This window comes from Microsporum canis, genomic scaffold (genome assembly GCF_000151145.1).
Source record: "Microsporum canis CBS 113480 supercont1.3 genomic scaffold, whole genome shotgun sequence".
In the NCBI taxonomy this organism is placed as follows: Eukaryota; Fungi; Ascomycota; class Eurotiomycetes; order Onygenales; family Arthrodermataceae; genus Microsporum; species Microsporum canis.
The window spans coordinates 931,915-951,206 of record NW_003299167.1 but is presented as its reverse complement, the minus strand read 5'-3'; the positions used below and the strand labels follow the sequence as shown (position 1 = coordinate 951,206).

At 48.9% G+C, this 19,292-nt stretch overlaps 3 protein-coding genes across 3 annotated transcripts; 1 reads left to right on the top strand and 2 right to left on the bottom strand.

Moving 5' to 3' along the window:
* Positions 1 to 155: 155 nt before the first annotated feature.
* Positions 156 to 1,403, bottom strand: MCYG_03192 (conserved hypothetical protein; the record flags this gene model as incomplete). The annotated part of the gene is made up of 2 exons (XM_002847640.1): positions 156 to 1,138; positions 1,355 to 1,403. 2 exons carry the CDS (start codon positions 1,401 to 1,403, stop codon positions 156 to 158), a joined length of 1,032 nt encoding a protein of 343 aa, XP_002847686.1.
* Positions 1,404 to 2,817: 1,414 nt separating this feature from the next.
* MCYG_03191 (polyketide synthase) lies at positions 2,818 to 14,816 on the bottom strand (the record flags this gene model as incomplete). Its single annotated transcript, XM_002847639.1, has 5 exons — positions 2,818 to 5,532; positions 5,633 to 14,039; positions 14,110 to 14,293; positions 14,359 to 14,503; positions 14,565 to 14,816. The coding sequence occupies 5 exons, from the start codon at positions 14,814 to 14,816 to the stop codon at positions 2,818 to 2,820; spliced, it is 11,703 nt and encodes a 3,900-aa protein (XP_002847685.1).
* A 2,578-nt stretch (positions 14,817 to 17,394) lies between these two features.
* Positions 17,395 to 18,904, top strand: MCYG_03190 (cytochrome P450 4F8; the record flags this gene model as incomplete). The annotated part of the gene is made up of 2 exons (XM_002847638.1): positions 17,395 to 17,691; positions 17,750 to 18,904. The coding sequence occupies 2 exons, from the start codon at positions 17,395 to 17,397 to the stop codon at positions 18,902 to 18,904; spliced, it is 1,452 nt and encodes a 483-aa protein (XP_002847684.1).
* Positions 18,905 to 19,292: the final 388 nt, after the last annotated feature.

The following is a 19,292-nucleotide window of genomic DNA, read 5'->3' as shown; positions in this document are numbered from 1 at the left end:
TGGTTCTTCGTGTCGGTTACAAAAAAAAAACTTTTCTGCAGGCTTCACAGAGTTTGTTGATATAGATCAGGTCTTGGGGGTATCTCTGTTTGTTATATAGTAAGGGTGTAATAATAAATAGATATAAATGAAGAAAGAGATTTTGGTGGGTTCTTTCAATCCTTCATCTGGTTTGCCTCAGCCACCTCCTGCTCGAGTACCGCTGTCACGGCGGCAAGGAGTAGACTCTTCCGGCGAAGGCCATACTGCGACTTGCCGAATTTTCTATTTGGATTGGGAGTCGATGTGCCGGTGCTGTTGTGGCTGTGGTTGTGATGATGATGAGGATGAGGATGCGACTTTTCAACTTTCCCTTTGCTCCCAGCGCCTGTGAAACGGCTCGATGTCACGCAGCCGCTGGTTGGAGTGTGACTGTGGAGTTTCGGCTTCAATAGCCTTTTTCTCGAAGGAGTTCGAGACAGTGGGAGGGAGCTAGGATGCTGATCATCGCTTAGATAGCCTGTATCGCAGGGCTCGCGGCTGGGGCTGGCATATGAAGACTGGTCTCGCGGGGAATCGACGTCTCCATCTAACAAGATGGCGAGACGGACGGTGTCCGCGATGGAAGAGGAGGCACATTGTAGCATGGAGAATTTCTCACGCTGATACCGGAGGTTGCCGGAGAGTCCTTCATCCTCGGGGCTGGCGGCGGGATCGGTATCGCCTGTGATGATGGTATTGACGATGCTGGATCGGCTGTGGGGCGTGGAGTAGAATACCTCGGGAGGTGATTTATCTCGGCGAGGTAGATTTAATCTCCTGTGGTTGACTGGGAGGGAGAACCTGCGAGTATGGGGTTCGATGGGACTCGGTGGAGGGGAGGCAGAGTTGAGGGGAGAGTAATACGGCGAGGAACTGAGCATATCCGGCGACTGAGGCAGCTGTGACGGCATTTGCTGCTGGTGCTCCGGTGAGTCGAGGACGGCGGGACTCTGATATTGAGCATCGGTCGAACATCTCGGAGGGGTGATGGGATGCCACCGTCCATCTTCGCTGTCGCTGCTGGCGTCATGGCCGCTGCCGGTCTCGAGTGAATGAGCATGGAGCTGTTTGGTCAGGGAGCCGATAGAGAACCGCTGCCTGCGTTCGGACGAGTAGTCTGCAGGAATGGAAGTTGGAGCAGGCCCGAGATGGTAGTGATGGTGGTGGTGGTGGTGATAATGGTGCCCGGATATATGATACTGTCTCGAACGACGGTTAAGACGGGGGTAATCCCGCGAATTCAGGGGCGAGGGCAGTCGGGGAGAAGGACACCGCGAGGACAGAGGAGAAACCAAGTTGCTGTCACACTGGAACTGGAGCCCATCGATCTCACCTGGCTCTATGAGCGGCAGCGGTGCTGGAAACGAGAACCCTTCGAACATGCTGTCTATGTACGGAGTATCTTTTGGATGATTTAGTTTTTGGGCTTCCTCTTTTTTTCCCCCAGGAACCACAGTATCAACGATGTATCCTCTGTGTGCCAGATATGTCCGAGGTAAGTGAGATGTGTGTGTATATATATATATGTCCACGCCGCTCAAATCTCCGGCGCCATCAGATAAAAAAAAGCCGGCGATGCAAACCAAGCGAGGAAAAAAGAAAGAAGGGGGAAGAAAGGGAAAGACTCCGCAGAGTTCTAAGCCGAGACCACCGGCGTCAAGGGCGCATTCCAAGGGCCATGAAAAAGGACGAGTAGAAAAGATCCTTTGCCTGGATCCTAGCAGCGGCAAATGGGAAGAAGTGGACTCCTTTTTCCTTTCCGGTGGAGAATAGGCAGCGCGGCCCTCGGGTTTTCTTCTCTGTCTCTTATCTCTTCGTCTTGTCCATTCGTCTTGTCCGTCTTATATCGCTGTGAGTCCTTTGTTAGTCTTTTGGACGGGCGGAAAGGCAGGGGACGGGAGTTACATGGAGCCCATCTCAGGGGGGGGAAGGGGGACGGCGCAGGCAGCGGCGCAGTCATCCGTCCAGGCAGCAGGCAGAGATGAGAAGCCAGGCTAGCCGGTGACCGGGATCCTCTCTTTCGCCAGTCTTCGCCATCTGCAGGCTGTGGCCGTGGATTATTGGTGTGTTGCGATGCGGTTTGTCGTTGGTTTGTTGGCGTTCGACGTTCAGCCTTAAACGTAACGACGGGCAGGGAAGGGCCAGAAGCGGCAAGTCTTGACTTCACCCCGTAAAAAGCACCAAACGTTCGAAGGACAACATCATCACAGCATTATGAGGACGTCAAGACGGTTACATCTGACAGTTACATGCCATGGAGGAGAGGCCATGGAGGAGGCCTTGACAGACACCATGACATCTCCGGTTCTCCATCGCAGGCAACAGCTCGCATCTGCGGCTCTTTATTCTCTCGTATTCCGCTGGTGTTTTGCTCTGAACGAACGAATGAAATTGCTAGTCTATAAGTCTAATTCTAAATATTATGGAAACACAAACGAGGGCATCAGGTAGGCATCCTTGCCGGGCAGGCTGAGGGCGTTCTTCTTGATACTCCATACACATGAGGGAGAGAGATATGGACCGGCGATGAGCCAGCATCATGCCGGAATCCAGGAAACAGAAGGACAAGAAACAGGCAGAAGATTAAAACATTAGCCGTCGACAAAGGAAATACTTTTTTTCTTTTTTTTCTCGTTTGCTTTTTTTTTTTTTTTTTTTTTCGGTTTTCATGGACATGCAACTCCCCAACTCCTCGCTAAGCGAATCCGCGTCTTTTTGTTAATATCCTCAACTCGAAAGGAATGATGCAGTGGTTGTTTGCTTGGGCTGTTGGTTCTCTGGCTCTCGTATCTCGGTCTAGGCTTTGGGAGACCTGGCCATCTTCTCCTTCTCGTACACGGCCTTGAGGACGTCGACCCCGATGCTGAAGCATGGCTCGACTCCCAGGTCCTTGAGTATCGCCTTGGTCTTTCGCTGGTCAAGTGCAAACATGTTGTGGCCGACCTCAAAGTAGCTCTTGAGCACCGTCCACCGAATCTCCGCGCCGGGCTCGTTGTCGATACGCTGCATCCCGTCGAGCCAGTCGTCCTTGCTCAGGATCTCTGCCTTCACACCGGGCTCAGACTTGATTTCTGCCATCATATCCACCAGCAAGGGCGTCTTGACCGGGTCCGGGTTCGTGATGTGGTGGATCGTAGCGACGTTCTCTTGACGGCTCAGTCCGTCAGACAGCGAGAGCGCACGCACACACCTGGTCATGTAGTCGATGGGGATGAAGTCAATCACGAACTCGAGGCCGCGTTGGCCGATCTTGGGGATCCCGTTGGACTCGACGATGCCCAGAACCATGCGTCGGGCGAAGCTGTCGTCGGGTTCGATTCCTCCAGTCTCGGTGCTAGCAGTGATGGCAGAGGCACGGTAGATGGTGCAGGGAATGCCTCGAGAAGCAGCTTTCTCGATCAGCATTTCGGACGCCCAGCGCGATTTAAAGTAGCCGAAGCGGCTGGTTCCCTCGGGCATGAAGTGGCTGGCGCTAGTCTCCTGGGTAACTGGGCGACCCCTTCGCTTGCGGATTGTTGTCTGCCATGATTGGATGTGCACTACCGACCAGGTCGAGAGGTGGTGTATGTGAGTCTTGACGCGGCCAAGTGTGGCAAGTTCGATGATTTCACGGATGGGCTCGACGTTGAAGCCGCGAAGGTCATCGTAGGACTGAAGAAGAGAAACATGAGAGGCAAAGTTGTAGATGGCCTGGATTGTTTGACCCAGCTCCTTGAAATCGGGTGTTGATAGACCGAGGCACGGGTTGGCCATGGCACCAGGGACACATCGGATGCGGGAAGTAACTGCATCCCGGTCAGGGAAAAACTGCAACAAATCCCACTGGTCCATGACCTTGAAGACATCATCAGAGGTCATTGGCTCTTCGAGGCCAAGAACATGGATCGTCAGCTGTGGGCTTTCTCTCAGTAAAGTGGCCAGCATGTGGATGCCGTGGAAGGATTCGACACCGGTAAGAAGAACATCGGTGATTTGTGATGGAGCGATATCAGGCAGGCTTTGGTCCAAGGTATACTGAGGGGTGTCCACCAACTCAGTTTCCTTCTCCCAGTCAATTTCTCCGTCAGAGCCATCCTTGGACTTGCTCCAGATGGCATGAGCGATGCCCATCGGAGTCGGCTTTTCAAACATCATTGCCAGGGTTGGAGTGACTTTGAGTGAGCGCTTTAGTTTGGCCTGCAGCCTGAGCATGAGGATGCTCTGACCGCCAATTTCAAAGAAACTGTCATTGAGTCCGATCTCTTGACCCTCGGGAAGCTTCAGGACTTCCTGAAACCCTTGCAAGACAGCCCGGATAATTTTTTCGTCGGGTCTATCGTTGGAAGTGGATGCCTGAGGTTCAATAGTTTCAGACGCTGCTGTAGGGAAGGTGAGGGAAAGATCGCAGTTGAGAAGACGTTGACGATCAACCTTTCCACCAATAGTGACAGGGAGAGATTCCAGGAATTGATAACCATTTGGAAGCATGTAGTTGTTGAGGTGACGCCCTGCCTTGTTGTTCAGGTCAAAGGCGAACGCTTGTTTGCTCTTTTGGTCGGCGAACGGTTTCTTGGTAACAACAAATGCAACAAGTTGGCGATTGTCGGTGATATCTTGAGGGTCAGCCGCGGTGGGCGAGCGAGCAACGACTGAAATATCGACAATCTGTGGTTCTCCAGTTTCATCCTTGGACTCCACAAATAGTCTCTGCTCGACTTCACCAAGATCGATACGGAAGCCTCGAAGCTTAATTTGCTTGTCGCCTGCAATACGGCCGTGGAACTCCAAGCTTCCGTCTGGGCGGAATCGGCCTTTATCACCACTTCGGAACATTCTTGTCCAGCCAATTTGACGGTCTTCTTCAGAGCAGAAAGGGTCGGCCACGAATGAGTCCCTGTTTGCCTCTGGTCGGTTAAGGTAACCGAGGCCAACTTGAGCACCTCCAACAACAATCTCACCAATGAATCCTGCAGGGAGTGGTTGGCAGTTCTTGTCAAGGATGTAGTGCCTGGTATTTGCCATGGGGAATCCGATTGGAATGCTGACTTCATCTTCGCTAGGATATTCAACATGTTGGATTGTAGTTTGTACCACAAGCTCGCTAGGGCTCCAGGTGTTCAGGACAACGGCTGGGGTTCCAAGGTCGTAAAATGCCCTTGCCACACGGACTGGCAATCTTTCGCCGGCGAAGTAAGCAATTCGATACTTGCGAATATTCTGAAGATTTGGCTTTGCGTTTTCAATAAGAAGGGCGAACTGGGTTGGTGTGAAATAAGTAACGGTAACCTGGGAGGACTCCATATATTTGGCGAGAGCAACAGGGTCCTTTCGAGTTGCGGCAGTGGCAACGCAGACGCGGGCGCCGCAGGTAAGTGCAGAAAATATTTGAACAATAGATAAATCAAAACAAATGGAAGAATGATGAAGGAAACGGTCTTTGGCGGTAAATTTATAGTCGTGATGCAGAGTGCTGAGCATCTGTTGGGTGTTTGACTGACTCAAGACTACACCTTTTGGGGTGCCTGTGCTTCCCTTTGAACACAATTAAAATCAAATTTCACTCTGAGGTTTTCGTCATTGCAAACGAACGATCTTCATATATAGACACAAGGGAACCCAGAGAGAAACTTACCGAGGTATAGATCATGTAGAAGGGGTCGTTGTTCGCAGTCTTGTGTGGCCCTTGAATAGGCTGCGATGGTTCCGAGATGGTTTCAATAACAACAGACTCCAAAGGAGTAGCAGCTTTACCGGTTATCTCCTTAGCTCTGGCCTCAAGCTCCTTTTCAGCGAGAAGGAGCTTCATTCCGGAGTCGTTGGCCATGAAAGAGAGACGCTCTGTGGCAAAGCTGGGGTCAAGCGCAACATAACCGCAGCGGGCAAAGAGAGCCCCAACCATTGCAGAAATTGCATTCACACCGGGATTAGAGAAGATTCCGATTTTAGATCCGGCATCGACCCCCTTGGATTCAATGGCGGCAGCAATCTTCTGTGCCTTTTCAACAAGGGTCTTGTAGCTAACGCTGCTCCCATTGGAGGTCTCGATGGCCACATCATTGGGAGATTGGCGGGCAATGTCGAGGATACGGCCGGCAACAGACTGATTCTCCCAAGTGTTTTCAGTCAAAGCCATAGCGAAGAAGTTGTTCTTTAAGTGAGTAAGCTCCTTTGGGCCAACCATGGATATTTCAGTAATTGGCTGGCGGTGGTCGCGAATGGCACTGTTCATAAAGGCGATAAAATTGTCCAAGAAACGTTCCATTTCAGGGTTTCCGTACAGGGTGCTAGAGAACTCCAGAGAAAGCTTGAGTCCTTCCTCAGGGTCTTCAGTTGCCTCGAGCTGCATTTCACTAGCAGTAGGAACATCCTTTCCTCGGATATCGATCATGTTGAAATCATCAGTAGCGTATGTTGGGATCTTTCCATGCATCTGGTAGTTCACAACGACCTGACCAAGCGGGAAGTATGCAGGGTTTCTTGGAACACCAACAGCATCAACAATCAAATCGAATGGAACATTGGAGTGAGATAGAGACTCGAGAATCAGGCCGCTCATTTCACGAAGGAAGCTTTCAAAGTCAGTATCGTTATTAGTGGAGCATCTGACTGGGATAACGTTGACGAAGAATCCGACAGTTTCGCTGACAGATGGGTGAGGTCTGTTCCCGTCAATCATATGGATAGTCAAGTCATCCTGTTCAGTGTAGCGGTAAATGAATGCCCTGAATGCGGCCATGAGGAACTGTGCAGGTGTGATTCCGAGGCGTGCACAGATTCTCTTCATTCTCTGGTGAGCCCCCTTCTTCAACAGGCCTTGGTGTATACTTCTCTTGTAATCATTGGATTCTGGTCGTTCTGCCTTGGCGAATGGGAGCAGTTTGGTAGGGCCTGGGAGGTCGTGGTACTTGGCCTTCCAGAAATCGACATCCTTTTGTTGCTCCTCGGACTGTAGGCGTTCATTGTGCCACATAGTGAACTCAGAGTAAGAGGCGACAGGTTGTTTGACGCCATCAAGATCATCCCCATTGCGTAGGCAGTTGTAAAGGCTGCAGACCTGGTCGAGAAGAGACTCACTGCTACCACGATCGAAGGAAATATGATGGGCAATAGTGACAACCGTGAATTCCTCTTCCCCAGTTTGGATGAGAGTGAATCGAATATTCTCTCCGTTCTCAATGTCCAATGGCTCGTGAGTTTGTTCCTCGATGAAATCCTCAATGTCAGCTTCAACGTCATGGGCATCAGTGAAATCGAGGAAGTTGAGCTCCACTGAGCAATCATCAGTGACCATCTGCTGGGCAAAAGATTCTCCTTCAAAGTACGCGGTGCGGAGAACGTCATTTCGACGCTTGAGCTCCTCAAGGGCCATCCGGAAGACTTCAATGTCAGGCTTGCCTTTGATAGTGGCGCAGAGGGGTAAGTTCAAGAAAGACTTGTCTTCAATCAGGTTATGGATAAACCACAATCTTCTCTGGAAAGTCGACATGGGAACTTCATCTCCGGGTGAGACCTTGAACGATCTTTCACCAAGTGGATTATCTCCAGCATCTCTAGTGCTGGAAGATCGAGCAGCTCGTGATGAGGTTTGCTGCTTGCTGGTATCCTCAGCCTCAGCTTCTTCCAAAACCACAGCCTCGGAAACCTTTTCAACCAAGCCGCGGATGCTTGAGCTTCCAAGAACATCGAATAGAGCTAGTTCAACACCAACAGTCTTAAAGAACCATTTGCGTATCTCAATGGCTACAATACTGTCGAGGCCATAATCAGCAAGACTGCGGCTAGGCTGCACATTTTCAATATCAATAGATAGAATCTGAGCAATCTTTTCGATGAATGCCTCAATTAGAATGTTAAGTCTGTCATCAGCGGTATCAGCTGCACGGAGCAGGGCCATCACACTCTTTTGAGCCTTGCCAAGGTTTCCTGAGGAAGTAAAGTCGTGGTTCTGGTAGATATTCTTCATACGAGGGCCGGAGGTCCAGTAGTAATCAGGGCGCCTCATATTAAGACCAGTAATTGTTTGGTGGGCATCAAAGCCATTACCATCCAGGGTCTTGTACTGGTCCCAAGAAACGGATGTTTCAATTTGATGGAACAGTTCCTCTTCGTTCACTGGGTCGTATCCCACTCGCTCCATAACAGCCTGAAGCTGAGCATCTTCAGACACAGCACCAATACCAACAACCATACCGATATCCATAGTGGTAGCAGGAAGACCGCGCTCTCGTCGGTATCGGCAAATAGAATCGATGTAAGAGTTGGCAGCGGCATAGTTTCCTTGCCCCTTGGTTCCAACTGCTCCAGAAAGGGAGGAGAAACAGACAAAGAAGTCTAGAGGGATGTCAATGGTAGCTTTGTGAAGGTTATAAGTTCCTAACACTTTAGGAGTGGTGCAAATTCTCCACTGGTCGAAAGACATCTTGTCGAAGGGTGAATCTTGAAGGACCATAGCAGCTTGGAAGACACCAGCAAGGTTGTCTTTGATGTTTTGGACACAGTTGTTGACTCCATCAAAGTTCGATACATCAGCTTTGAATACCTGTACATTGACATGTCGGTCCTCAAGCCACTGGACAACAGCCTTAGCCTCGGACTTATCAGCACCAGATCGTGACAGGAAGGCCAGGTTGCGGGCTCCTCGACGGTAAAGCCATTCTGCGAGTTTCTGTCCCAGACCACCAAGACCACCGACGAGGAGGTAAGTTCTGTCTGCCTTGAGAACTGCCTTGCTTTCGTTGGTGTTTGGTTGGACGAGGACCTGATTGTCATCTCCAGGGACGAGAACCACTTTACCAGCAACGTTTCCGAGCTGTAGCATACGGAACGCCTTTTCAGACTCGGCATACTCTAGTTCAACAGTTGGAATGGACTTAATCTTTCCTTGCTGGAATAGTTCACAGCACTCCTTGAACAATTTGGTAGCAATTGATCTGTTTGCAAGGTTAAACATAGTAACCAAGTCAACACTGGCAAAAGTGGCATTCTTTCTGAATGGGTCCATCTCAATTCTGCTGTTCTGGTGGATATCACGTTTGCCTATCTCAATGAATCGACCGAATGGAGCGAGACAAGTCCATGTGGCATGGAGGAGCTTTCCAGCGAGGGAATTAAGCACAACATCTACACCCCAGCCATTTGTAAGGCGATGGACACCCTCAACAAATGAATCATCACGGGAGTTAAAGATTTGCTCATCCGTGAGGCCATAGGTGTTCTTCAAAAGGTCCCTCTTGGATTGAGAACCGACAGTGGCGATGATTTTGGCTCCAACCAACTGAGCAACTTGAATAGCCATCTGTCCAACACCTCCGGCGGCAGCATGAATGAGAACAGTTTCTCCTTCCTTGAGTCTGGCGGCTTCCATAAGGGAAAAGTAGGCAGTGGAAAGAACCAGAGGGAAGGCAGCAGCTTGGGCAAAGGTCAAAGAGCCAATCTTAGCGCAATAACACGCAGGATTACGAGCTATGGTTCGATGGGCACCTTCACCAGGGCGTAATGCAACAACACGATCACCGATCTGGAATTCTTCGTCAGAAACCTTGGAGCCCTTGCGTATCACAACACCGGCACACTCGTCTCCCAGCTTGTAATCTTCAATGATACCCATACTGAGAGCGATATCACGGAAGTTAATAGCAGAAGCCTTAACTGCAATTTCGAGCTCATCATCTTTAAGAGGCTCATCAGTAATCTCGATATCATCAGCGAATGAAAGGGTCTCCAAGAGGCCAGGTCGTCCAATGACGAGCTTGAGTGGCCTGTTCTTCTGGTGCAATGGTTGCATAGTAGCCTGGTGGTTATAGCCTCCGGCAATCTTTGAGTTCAGCTCATCATTAGCATGCAAACGGGAGACGTGGATTTGACCATTTCGAAGAGCAATTTCTTCTTCATGGAGGCTTGGGTTAAGAATTCGGAAAACAAGGCTAGCGGAAAGATCAGCCTTAGCCGACTTGGTGATGTCGAGAATTGCTATCCTTAGGTCCTCAGTCTCGTGGCGAACAGAGCGTGCAAGGCCTGGGAACATGGCTTGCTCTGGGCAGGGGCAATCCATGAAAGTACCCTGACTGAGCCAGACAATGTTACGGTTTGCGTCACTGGTGAGGGACTGGACCGCCTTGAACTCATTCAAAGCCTTGGATGGCTCATCATAGAAAATGTTCACGTCAAGGGCGTAGAGGGAAATAACATTGTCATCCATCCTTGTACCATTTCTAAGGGAGAGGAACTCCTTTCTCGTGACCTTGGCGGAGGTGGATGATTCAATTCTTTGGGCAAGAGCTTCAGTCTCGGCAGATGGGCTGGATGGCATAAGAATTGTCAAAGTCTCGGGGGTGAATGAAGACTCTTCGCCATTCTTCAAGACCGTGACGTCTGAAGTAGACCACAGCTGACGGAGGCTGTCGGAGGTTGGGGTCTTAGTTGGATGAGAAATAACGAGGCCGTTCTCATTGAGTTTCTCGATTGCAACCGTTTCAGCTGAAGAGGACACAATGATAACGTCGAATTTGTCCTCGTCAACGATGGCATCTAGAGATACAAGCCCAGTCCAGCGCTCAACAAGTGGCGAAAAGCCTGTCTCTTCAGCCGAGCCAACTGGAACCACAGTCAGCTTTCCGAACTTGCGCCTCTCGCCGTTGGAGCCACCTAGCTTGTTTAGTATATCCAAAGTAGAGGTGTGAGAATCGGAGTAATGAAGGAACTGTAAGTTGGGGTTCTGGTGAACATAGAGGTCGACGATCTCAGGAATGCTAAGGCTTTGGGCTTGAGCTGGTGTCAAGAACTCGAAAGCCGGCTTCCATTGAATGCCAAAGAAGAGAGTTCGCTTTTGCTGGTCATCAGCATCACTTCCAAGACTGGTGAGTTCTAGGCCTTCGATATCAGCGAGGAGCTGACCATCCTTGGTCTCAATGCCAATGTTGCTAATAGCGACACGGGGACCATGCATCCAGCTGTCGACTGCAACATTGGCTTTGAATCCATCGCATTTGTACTCCTTGCGGTTAAGAAGACCGGAGACCTTTAGGGAGCGCATAAAGGTAGGAATAAATGATTCTGTGATACTGTGACCCATGAGGCCCTCGACTGCAGCAAAGATTGGGTGCAGGGAGGAATCCAGGAAGGTAGGATGGAGGACACTGGCACTAGAATCATCTGTGGTTGAAACTCTCTTAGGCTCCCAGGTAATTTCACCAGTTGCAAATCCTTTACCACACTCCACATTTCCACTAAGGCATTGGAAAGCTGGGCCATAGTGCAGACCAATGGTGGCAAGTCGTTGGTAATATTTGCTATGGGCCAAGGTTCTGTTGCTGTTGGCTCGAAGCTCTGCAGCAGGAGCGCGCTGCTTAATGCGATGGACAGGTTTTTCTTCGCCCATCTCAACTTGAATCAGACCGGTACAATGTTCTCGGAGCGAATCTCCATCAAAGGAGAAGATAGCGAATTCCTTCCAGGTTGAGTAAACAGTCTTTGCCGATTCAGTTGCTGGGCGGAGTTCTAGCAAAACTTCAGTACCCAAGTCACTGTTGCTAACCATAAGAGCAGATTTGATGGCAATATCGCGAAGGTGGATTTCTTTAATTGGGTCTTCCGGGTTACCAAGGCGGATGGCAGCTTCAATAGCCATAGTAATATATCCAGCACCAGGGAAAACAACTTTGCCTGAAACTGCGTGATCCACGAGCCACGGCATCTCTGCCAGGCGAAGATAGTTGCGCCATCTTGGGCGATCTTCAAGACATCCAGGCATTTGAGCGCCGAGGATTTGGTGTCTGAATTTGCGAAGGCGATGGCTCTTGATAACACGGGTTTCAGACCAGTATCTTTGGTGATCCCAGGCATAGCTAGGGAAATCGAGGAGTTTAACACCACTATCAACGGCAACAAGGTTATTGTTCGCATCAAGGTATTTGTCCTGGTTAACAGCGGAAATATCGACGGGGTAACCCATGGCGAACAATTGACCGGCAGCGCTAAGGATGCTGTCATATGCGGCAACCTTTCGATCGAGAACACCAATATATGGAAGTTTGATGTTGAGAGAGTTGAGAGTCTGGTTTGAAGGTCCCTTGAGAGCAGGGTGAGGGCCAACTTCAACCAAGACATCAATATTTTGTTCATCATCCTCATTGAGCACAATTCCAGTTAGAGCATCAGAAAATTTAACTTGACCCGTCATGTTAGCCGCATAGTAAGCTGGTCCCATGCTCTGGTAATCAGCAACTCGAGCAGTAACACTAGAGAACATGCGGGCAGTTGGTGGTTGTGGAGCAAAGCCAGGGTGGTTCTTCAATGCACGCTCGTATCCGGGAGCAAGAGGAAGCATATGATGGCTGTGGAAAGCTTGGCCAACTTGGAGACGACGAGCAAAGACTTTACGCTCAGAAAGCTTAGCTTGAAGTTCCACGATGGCGTCTTCGTCTCCAGAGACAGTGAAGCTGGTAGGGCTGTTCATGGCAGCAACTGCAATGCGGCCAGCATATGGCTTGAGTTCGTTGGTAACCTCAACTTCGGTCAAACCAACGGCCATCATAGCACCAGGAACACTGTCCGCACTAGCCGCGGCGTTACCCATGTAAAGACCGCGGTAATAAGCAGCAATCATGGCATTCGCAAATGACAAAATGCCGGCAGCGTATGTAGCAGCCAACTCACCACTGCTATGGCCAACAACAGCAGATGGGCGTATTCCCCAAGAAGCAAGGAGGTTGATTAAAGCAAGTTGGAGAGCTGTGCAAATCGGCTGGGAAAAGCGAGTTTCACTCAAACGAGAATCTTCCTGGGATCGAAGAAGCTCGCCAACGACAGTCCAGTCTGGCTTGTCAGGAAGGGCCTGGAGAATCTCATCACACTTTTCCAAAGACTGGCGGAAAAGGGGGCTCATTTCGATGAGCTGACGGCCCATTCCCCACCATTGAGCACCTTGACCGGTGAAAACAAAGCCAAGTCGCGGGGTGGAGGTCATCTTACTAGCCCAAGCAGCGACTGGGAGAGGTTCCTTCAGGCTGCTGACAACGGCCTCGTTAGTTGCTCCATAAGCAAAAGAACGGAAGTCATGCATGCTTCGTTCGATGCTGAGAGTAGTAGCGAAATCAGCAATTCTAACGTTGGGGTTGGCCTCCAGATAAGCAGCAAGTTTATCAGCCATCAATTTGCCGGCCTTATCGGAATGTGAAGTAATCGGGGCGAGATATGGACGTCCTTCAACCATCTGTACATAATTATCCGGAAGAGTAAGCTTGTTGTGAGCTGGGCGATTGTATTCTTCCAGAATGATATGGGCGTTTGTGCCTCCATATCCAAAGCTGTTAATGGAGACTCGTCTAGCTACGCCTTCATTAACGGTCCACTCAACAGGGTCGGTTGGGATGCGGAGTTTCCATCCCTTGAAGTCGACTTCAGCATTAGGAGAATTGAAGTGCATGTTTGGTGGGATCTGGTGCATCTCCAAAGCCATCGTAGCTTTCATAATACCAGCCAATCCAGAGGCTCCCTCAAGATGGCCAATATTGGTCTTAACTGAGCCAATCCACAAAGGCTCTTCACGAGTGGCGGCAAAAACAGAGCTAAGGGCACGGAGTTCTCGAGGGTCACCAGCAGCGGTACCAGTACCGTGGCATTCGACATACTGAGTATCAGCAGGGCTGAGGCCAGCCTCTTTGTAGGTTCTTTCAATCAAGGCCGCCTGGGCCTGAGCCGATGGGAGGGTAATTCCCTGCTTCTTTCCGTCATGGTTTGCACCAGATGCTCTGATGATGGAGCGGATTCGGTTTCCTTCAACCTCAGCACGGGATTGTCTCTTCAAGACAACGGCGGTGATACCCTCGCCACGAACATAACCGCTACCATCCTTGTCTCCATGACGGCAACGACCATCAACGGAAAGCATACCAAGATCAGTCATTGTGACAAAGATGTTCGAGTCGAAATGGAGAGCAGATCCGACAATAATCGACAAATCAGATTCACCACTGCGGAGAGATTGGTTTCCAAGATGCAGAGCAACAAGGGAGGAAGAACAAGCAGTGTCAATAGTCACACTGCATGAATTGGGTCAGTTCGTTATCCATATAATTAGGAAGAAAAAAGAAATATAAGGAAGAATATTACCTAGGGCCGTGCAAATCATAAAAGTAAGAGATGCGGTTAGAGAGAATGGCATCACCAGTTCCAGTGACGGTGTACTTGGGATAGTACTCCAAGTCCTTAGTAATCATAGAGTTGTAGTCGTTGGTGAAACAGCCGCAGTAAACAGAGGTCTGGGTTCCACGGATTTCGTCGAGCGTAATGCCAGCTAGAACTTGTTAGTTTATAACATTTACCAGAAATTGAAGGAGCAGTCAATGGAAATATTATTACCATTTTCCAGCGCTTCATACACAACTTCAAGCAAAAGACGCTGCTGAGGGTCCATGGCCTCAGCCTCCTTGCCGGAGATGTGGAAAAATCCAGCATCGAACATTCCCAGGTCCTGGTCAAGGAAATAACCGTACTTGGCATTGGTCTACTTGTCATTAGAACATGTCGTTTGGTATTGCTTGGAAAAATGGTAAATATGAACATACGGTTCCCTTGTTGGTTCCATCCGGGTGGTAGTAAGCGTCGACATTAAAGCGATCAGAGGGCATCTTCTTCTGCACATCACGCTTGGTCATGATGTTTTCCCAGAGCTTGGAGGGAGAAGATGCGCCCGGGACTCGGCAGGCCATGCCGATGACCGCACTAAAGTCATCGCGAGGGGTTGGCGCAGTGGTGGCGCTCGAGACAGTTTCGTTATCAGAAACGTAAGGGGTATTCACACCAGAAGTGGTAGTCATGGTGTCCATTGCTAGCTGTTTTTCTTGCAAAAGAGTTAGTGTAAAAATGAGAATGGAGTCTTAACCTGAGATATTTTGTCTATGTTCAGACGCTATTTGGTGGTTTCGATGTCTGAGGACGAGCGGCTGCTGCGTATTAGTTACTAAGAAGTATATATTTTGAATATACAATTTCCAGATATATCGATATCGAACCGCTGGAAGGTTGGTTGAGCACTGAAACTGAAATAAAGGAACAAGGTCTATAAGGTATCGTCAATAGGAATATTGAGATGAGTGGAAGTGAAAGCAAAGATCCCAAAGCTATATGCTTAAAGGGAGCAGGTGTAAGTATCAAGAAGAACACAGAGAGAGAACCAATCAGCCCGGCAATGATTTAATTCTGGAGGGAAATCGCAAAACAAGCCCGGGGCCAGAAAGGGTATTTGACTTGTTCTTGACATCTCAGCTATCCCATACCAACTGGAAGTCTGACTAAGCCTTGCAGGATAGGAACAGTCGAAGTCGCCGTGCAGAAAAGGATGACGGGTAGTTTCCAGATCCCCATGGAAGAGGCTTATTGGTTAGGCGAGGTTGGTGCCGATAGAAGGCACATTGAGCACTCGAGGCCAAAGCTTCTCTACCAGGCAGTTCGGGGAGGGTGACCGCCAGAATACCAGGGCTGATGTATTCAGCCCCTTACGCCTTCATGTTCGAACAGATTAAATGCCATTAGTTCGAGAGAAGAGAGCCCCATAGACCAGGGACCTGAAGCTAAGCTGACATTCGTTTTCTCCACATAGGAAGAGGATAATAATCATAGAGCTCCAGTCTCGCGTGGCTTCTCCCCCTGCAAAGGATGGGGGACTCCATATGGAAGGGCTTGCAGCGTTGACACATGGCATAACTGTGTAAAGGCTGAAACTGCTTGAGGCAAGGCTGGAGGAACAATGGACCCTCAGTCGTAAATCCTCCGCGTGGGCTCGGGGTCGAATCCCGAGACCTGCCCCATCTGTATCGCAACTACAGCCCGTAGCAGCTAAATATGGGTGCCACGCGAAGAAGAACCCTTGTACGTGTCCAGTAGCTGCATGGATTAGTGAATTATTCCACGATTCTTCTATGAGCCACAAGCGGGAAACTCCAAGATCGGCCGAGGAGGGAGGATGAGGAAACTCAGAAGCCTTTAGCCACCTACAATAGATCCAACCTTGCTATTCGAGAGATCGACCCGCAGGGGTGAAGTCATGCAGGCGACGACGGAGTCCATCGCCAGAAAGGCTGATGTTGATGTTGATGTTGATGTCGATTGTTGATGTTTGATGTTGGCGTCGGTAGTTAACTAATGACTAAGCACTTCGAGACATCAAGATCAAAAACTTCAACGCCAACAATGTTTGCTGTCTTCCTTTTGCCAGCAATGTGATAACTCTCTAACCTGCATTCTCAGCTTGTGCTTGAGCCGACACGAGATTGCTTAATGCTGGAAATCTAGATGGCCTCTCGTATCTCCTTTCTCTCCGGAACCACATGGGGTCCTCACAGTCAGGTCTCCGCGTATTCAAGGCGAGGGTGCGGGAAACATTTCCATCTCTATGTCTATTAAGATGCATGTCGTATACGCTATCACCGGTTTTCTCCCTCGCGCTAGTTCAATTAGACGCGATATGATGGACGCAGCTAGCTATCATGAGTGACTTAGGGTCTGCTAAGCTTCGAACAACTTCTTAATTCCGTCAACTGCACAATACCATGTTCATGTCCTATATATACGCACTCCTTTGCTATACCCAGTACATACGAACATAGGAAGTGGAAAACAGAGCTTCCCGTCCGCTCAGCTGTACTTAAGCCACTTGCCGGTCGGTTAGTAGTTGGGTGGGTGACCACCAGCGAATCCCGACTTTCGTATGTTTATATTATTTTTTTTAATTCATTCCACTGCTTCAAAGCAATGAATATTTGTTATACTAACTTTAGTAACGCTTATTGCTTCCTTTTTTATTTAAAAAAGATTATTCCTTTTTACTACGTGTAAAAGTACCGACTTTATAACATGCAAACTCTATGAACTTTTCCAGACCCAGCTCCACCGTTCAATTCTCATTTCTGCTATAACTACGGGTTTGTGATATTGAAGAAATGCTGTATAAACTGCATATACTAACTTATTCTCCGCTCGTTCAACCCATATTGTACATGCAGGTCGCGAACTGTATATGACACCAGATCGCTAATAATGATCCGTTAGGCGTCGGGCTCCCGAGAGCGCTATGTACCAGGGGAAAAAGAACCAGACCACGTTCGAAGCAGAGTGTTCGTTACTTTCATGCTGACGGAGCTTTTTTAATTTTTTTGAATTAATCCTCCCGTTGATATGGCGGTTGTGGCCTTATCTTAACGAATTCTGCTTTTTATTTAATAATGGCAGTGTTTGTCCGTTATCTGTCTATGCATGGAATCTGGTCAATTCCTACAGTAGTGTTATTCATTCTTTCCAACGTCTCTGTGTGATAACCTCTCTTCGATACCCTTATAACGGTTATCTTTAATTCTTAGGCTTTTGTTTATTTCGACTGTTATAGTATCAACCGCCATCATGTTCGTTGACTACTTACGGACGGCCCTGACACAGCCAATCAATATCATACCAGCTTTCATCATTCTGGTTGTTGTCTTCAAGATCCGAGCATGGTACAATGACAACGGCATTCCGTCTGTCAAATCAAATATTCCAATCGTCGGAAACCTCCTGGACTATGCTAAGGATATGGAGAAATACGTCCGAGAGTCCGGCAAAAAGTACGGACAGGTTTTTCAGATCAATCTTCTTCTCACAAATACCATCTGGCTTAACAGTCCTGCCCTGAACAAGGAATATCTGTTCGCCCGTGAGGTATGTGAATGTGTACTTCCGATAAAAAGGGTCTCTCCCATTACTAACTATCCAGTAGGATGTTTGGTCGTTCGGAGATGGTATGGGGGTGTTCCTCAACAAGGTCGTCGTTCCAAACTTTTTCGACCAGCTCCGTGTCCTTGTTGGATCCCTCAGCAGAGGAATCTCCAATAATGCTGCCATGTCACATTACACCGATCTAGCTGGCATTGAGACTGAGAAGGCAATTGCAAGCTGGGCTAACCGCAAGGAGCCTCTGGCCCTTTTCAAGGACACCTCTTACATCGTGCACAAGACCATTGTCCAATGTATGATGGGTCCCGACTTTTACGATGCTGCTGATGAGCTTTTTGACCTGCTTCACGTCATGGAGGCGAATCTTGGTAGCATTTGGAACTTCATCCTTCCCGAATGGCTCCCTCACCCAGCTGCTAAGAAGCTGTGGGATGCCCGTGACCGCACCAAGGAGATTTTCAATGTCCGCCTTGCTGCTCGTGAGAAGGAACCAGAAAAGTGGAAGAAGGAGCTGGACTACATTTCATACACCCTCCGAGACCCTGTCACAGCTCATCTGAAGGATAAATACAGTGCCCTACATACGGTGCTAATGTTTGCTGCCCACACAAGTACTGTTGCCGGTGTTGCCTGGACCATCATCGAGCTTCTCAGGAACCCCCACTACCTCGAGCGCCTTCGCAAGGAACTAGAGGCCAACCCAAACCCAGACGAATCTGAGTTCCTAGGAGCTCTCATGAAAGAAACCGTCCGCCACTACGTAGCATTCAATGACCTTCGCTTTACTCGTCAACCCAAAACACTTACTAACGCAGACTCCAAGAAGGCTATCACCATCCCCGCAGGCACCATGGTATCCATCTCCCCCTATATCACCCATCATGACCCTAGCATCTGGGAGAACCCTAACGAATACCTGCCTGAGCGATGGATCAACGATCCCAATTTGCAGAAGAAGATGAACGAAGGCAATAATATCCGCTACTTGCCCTTTGGTGCTGGAAGCCATCGCTGCCCTGGAGAGAAGATGGCTTTGATGATGATGAGAACCATTGTTGCTAAGATTGTTATGACTTGTGATATGGACTGGCCCGCTGGCGGGGCTAACCAGAATACCACCGACTTGGATTTTGCCAAAATTGGAAGCCCATGGCTCAAGGGTGATATCCGTGTTAAGATTCAGCCCAAGAAGAAATAGATTTCTCTGCAGTTACTTGCAATGAAATGACGAGCGGTGGAATTGAATAGATATATCTGTATTTAATATATACTGATGGATTATTGTTCTCATTTGTTAGTTACTTATGAAAATGTTATCTTCTTTCTGTTGATATTTTCCATATATGATACTCTGATATCTACGTTTGCCTTTTTCGTACAAGTGAAAAATACTTCCTCGCATCTTACGGGTATAAAAAGAAATCACAAGAATCCGCCCCAAGTAGTTGACTATTTCATTAACTAGCTTTGACTACTGAGCCTGCTACAGGTTTTTCCAAAGCTTTAAAAATAACTTCCTATAGTGAGCCCCTAGGGTTAACGTATCAGGTCTATTTGGGATATATCGTGTTTCCTCTCATACCATG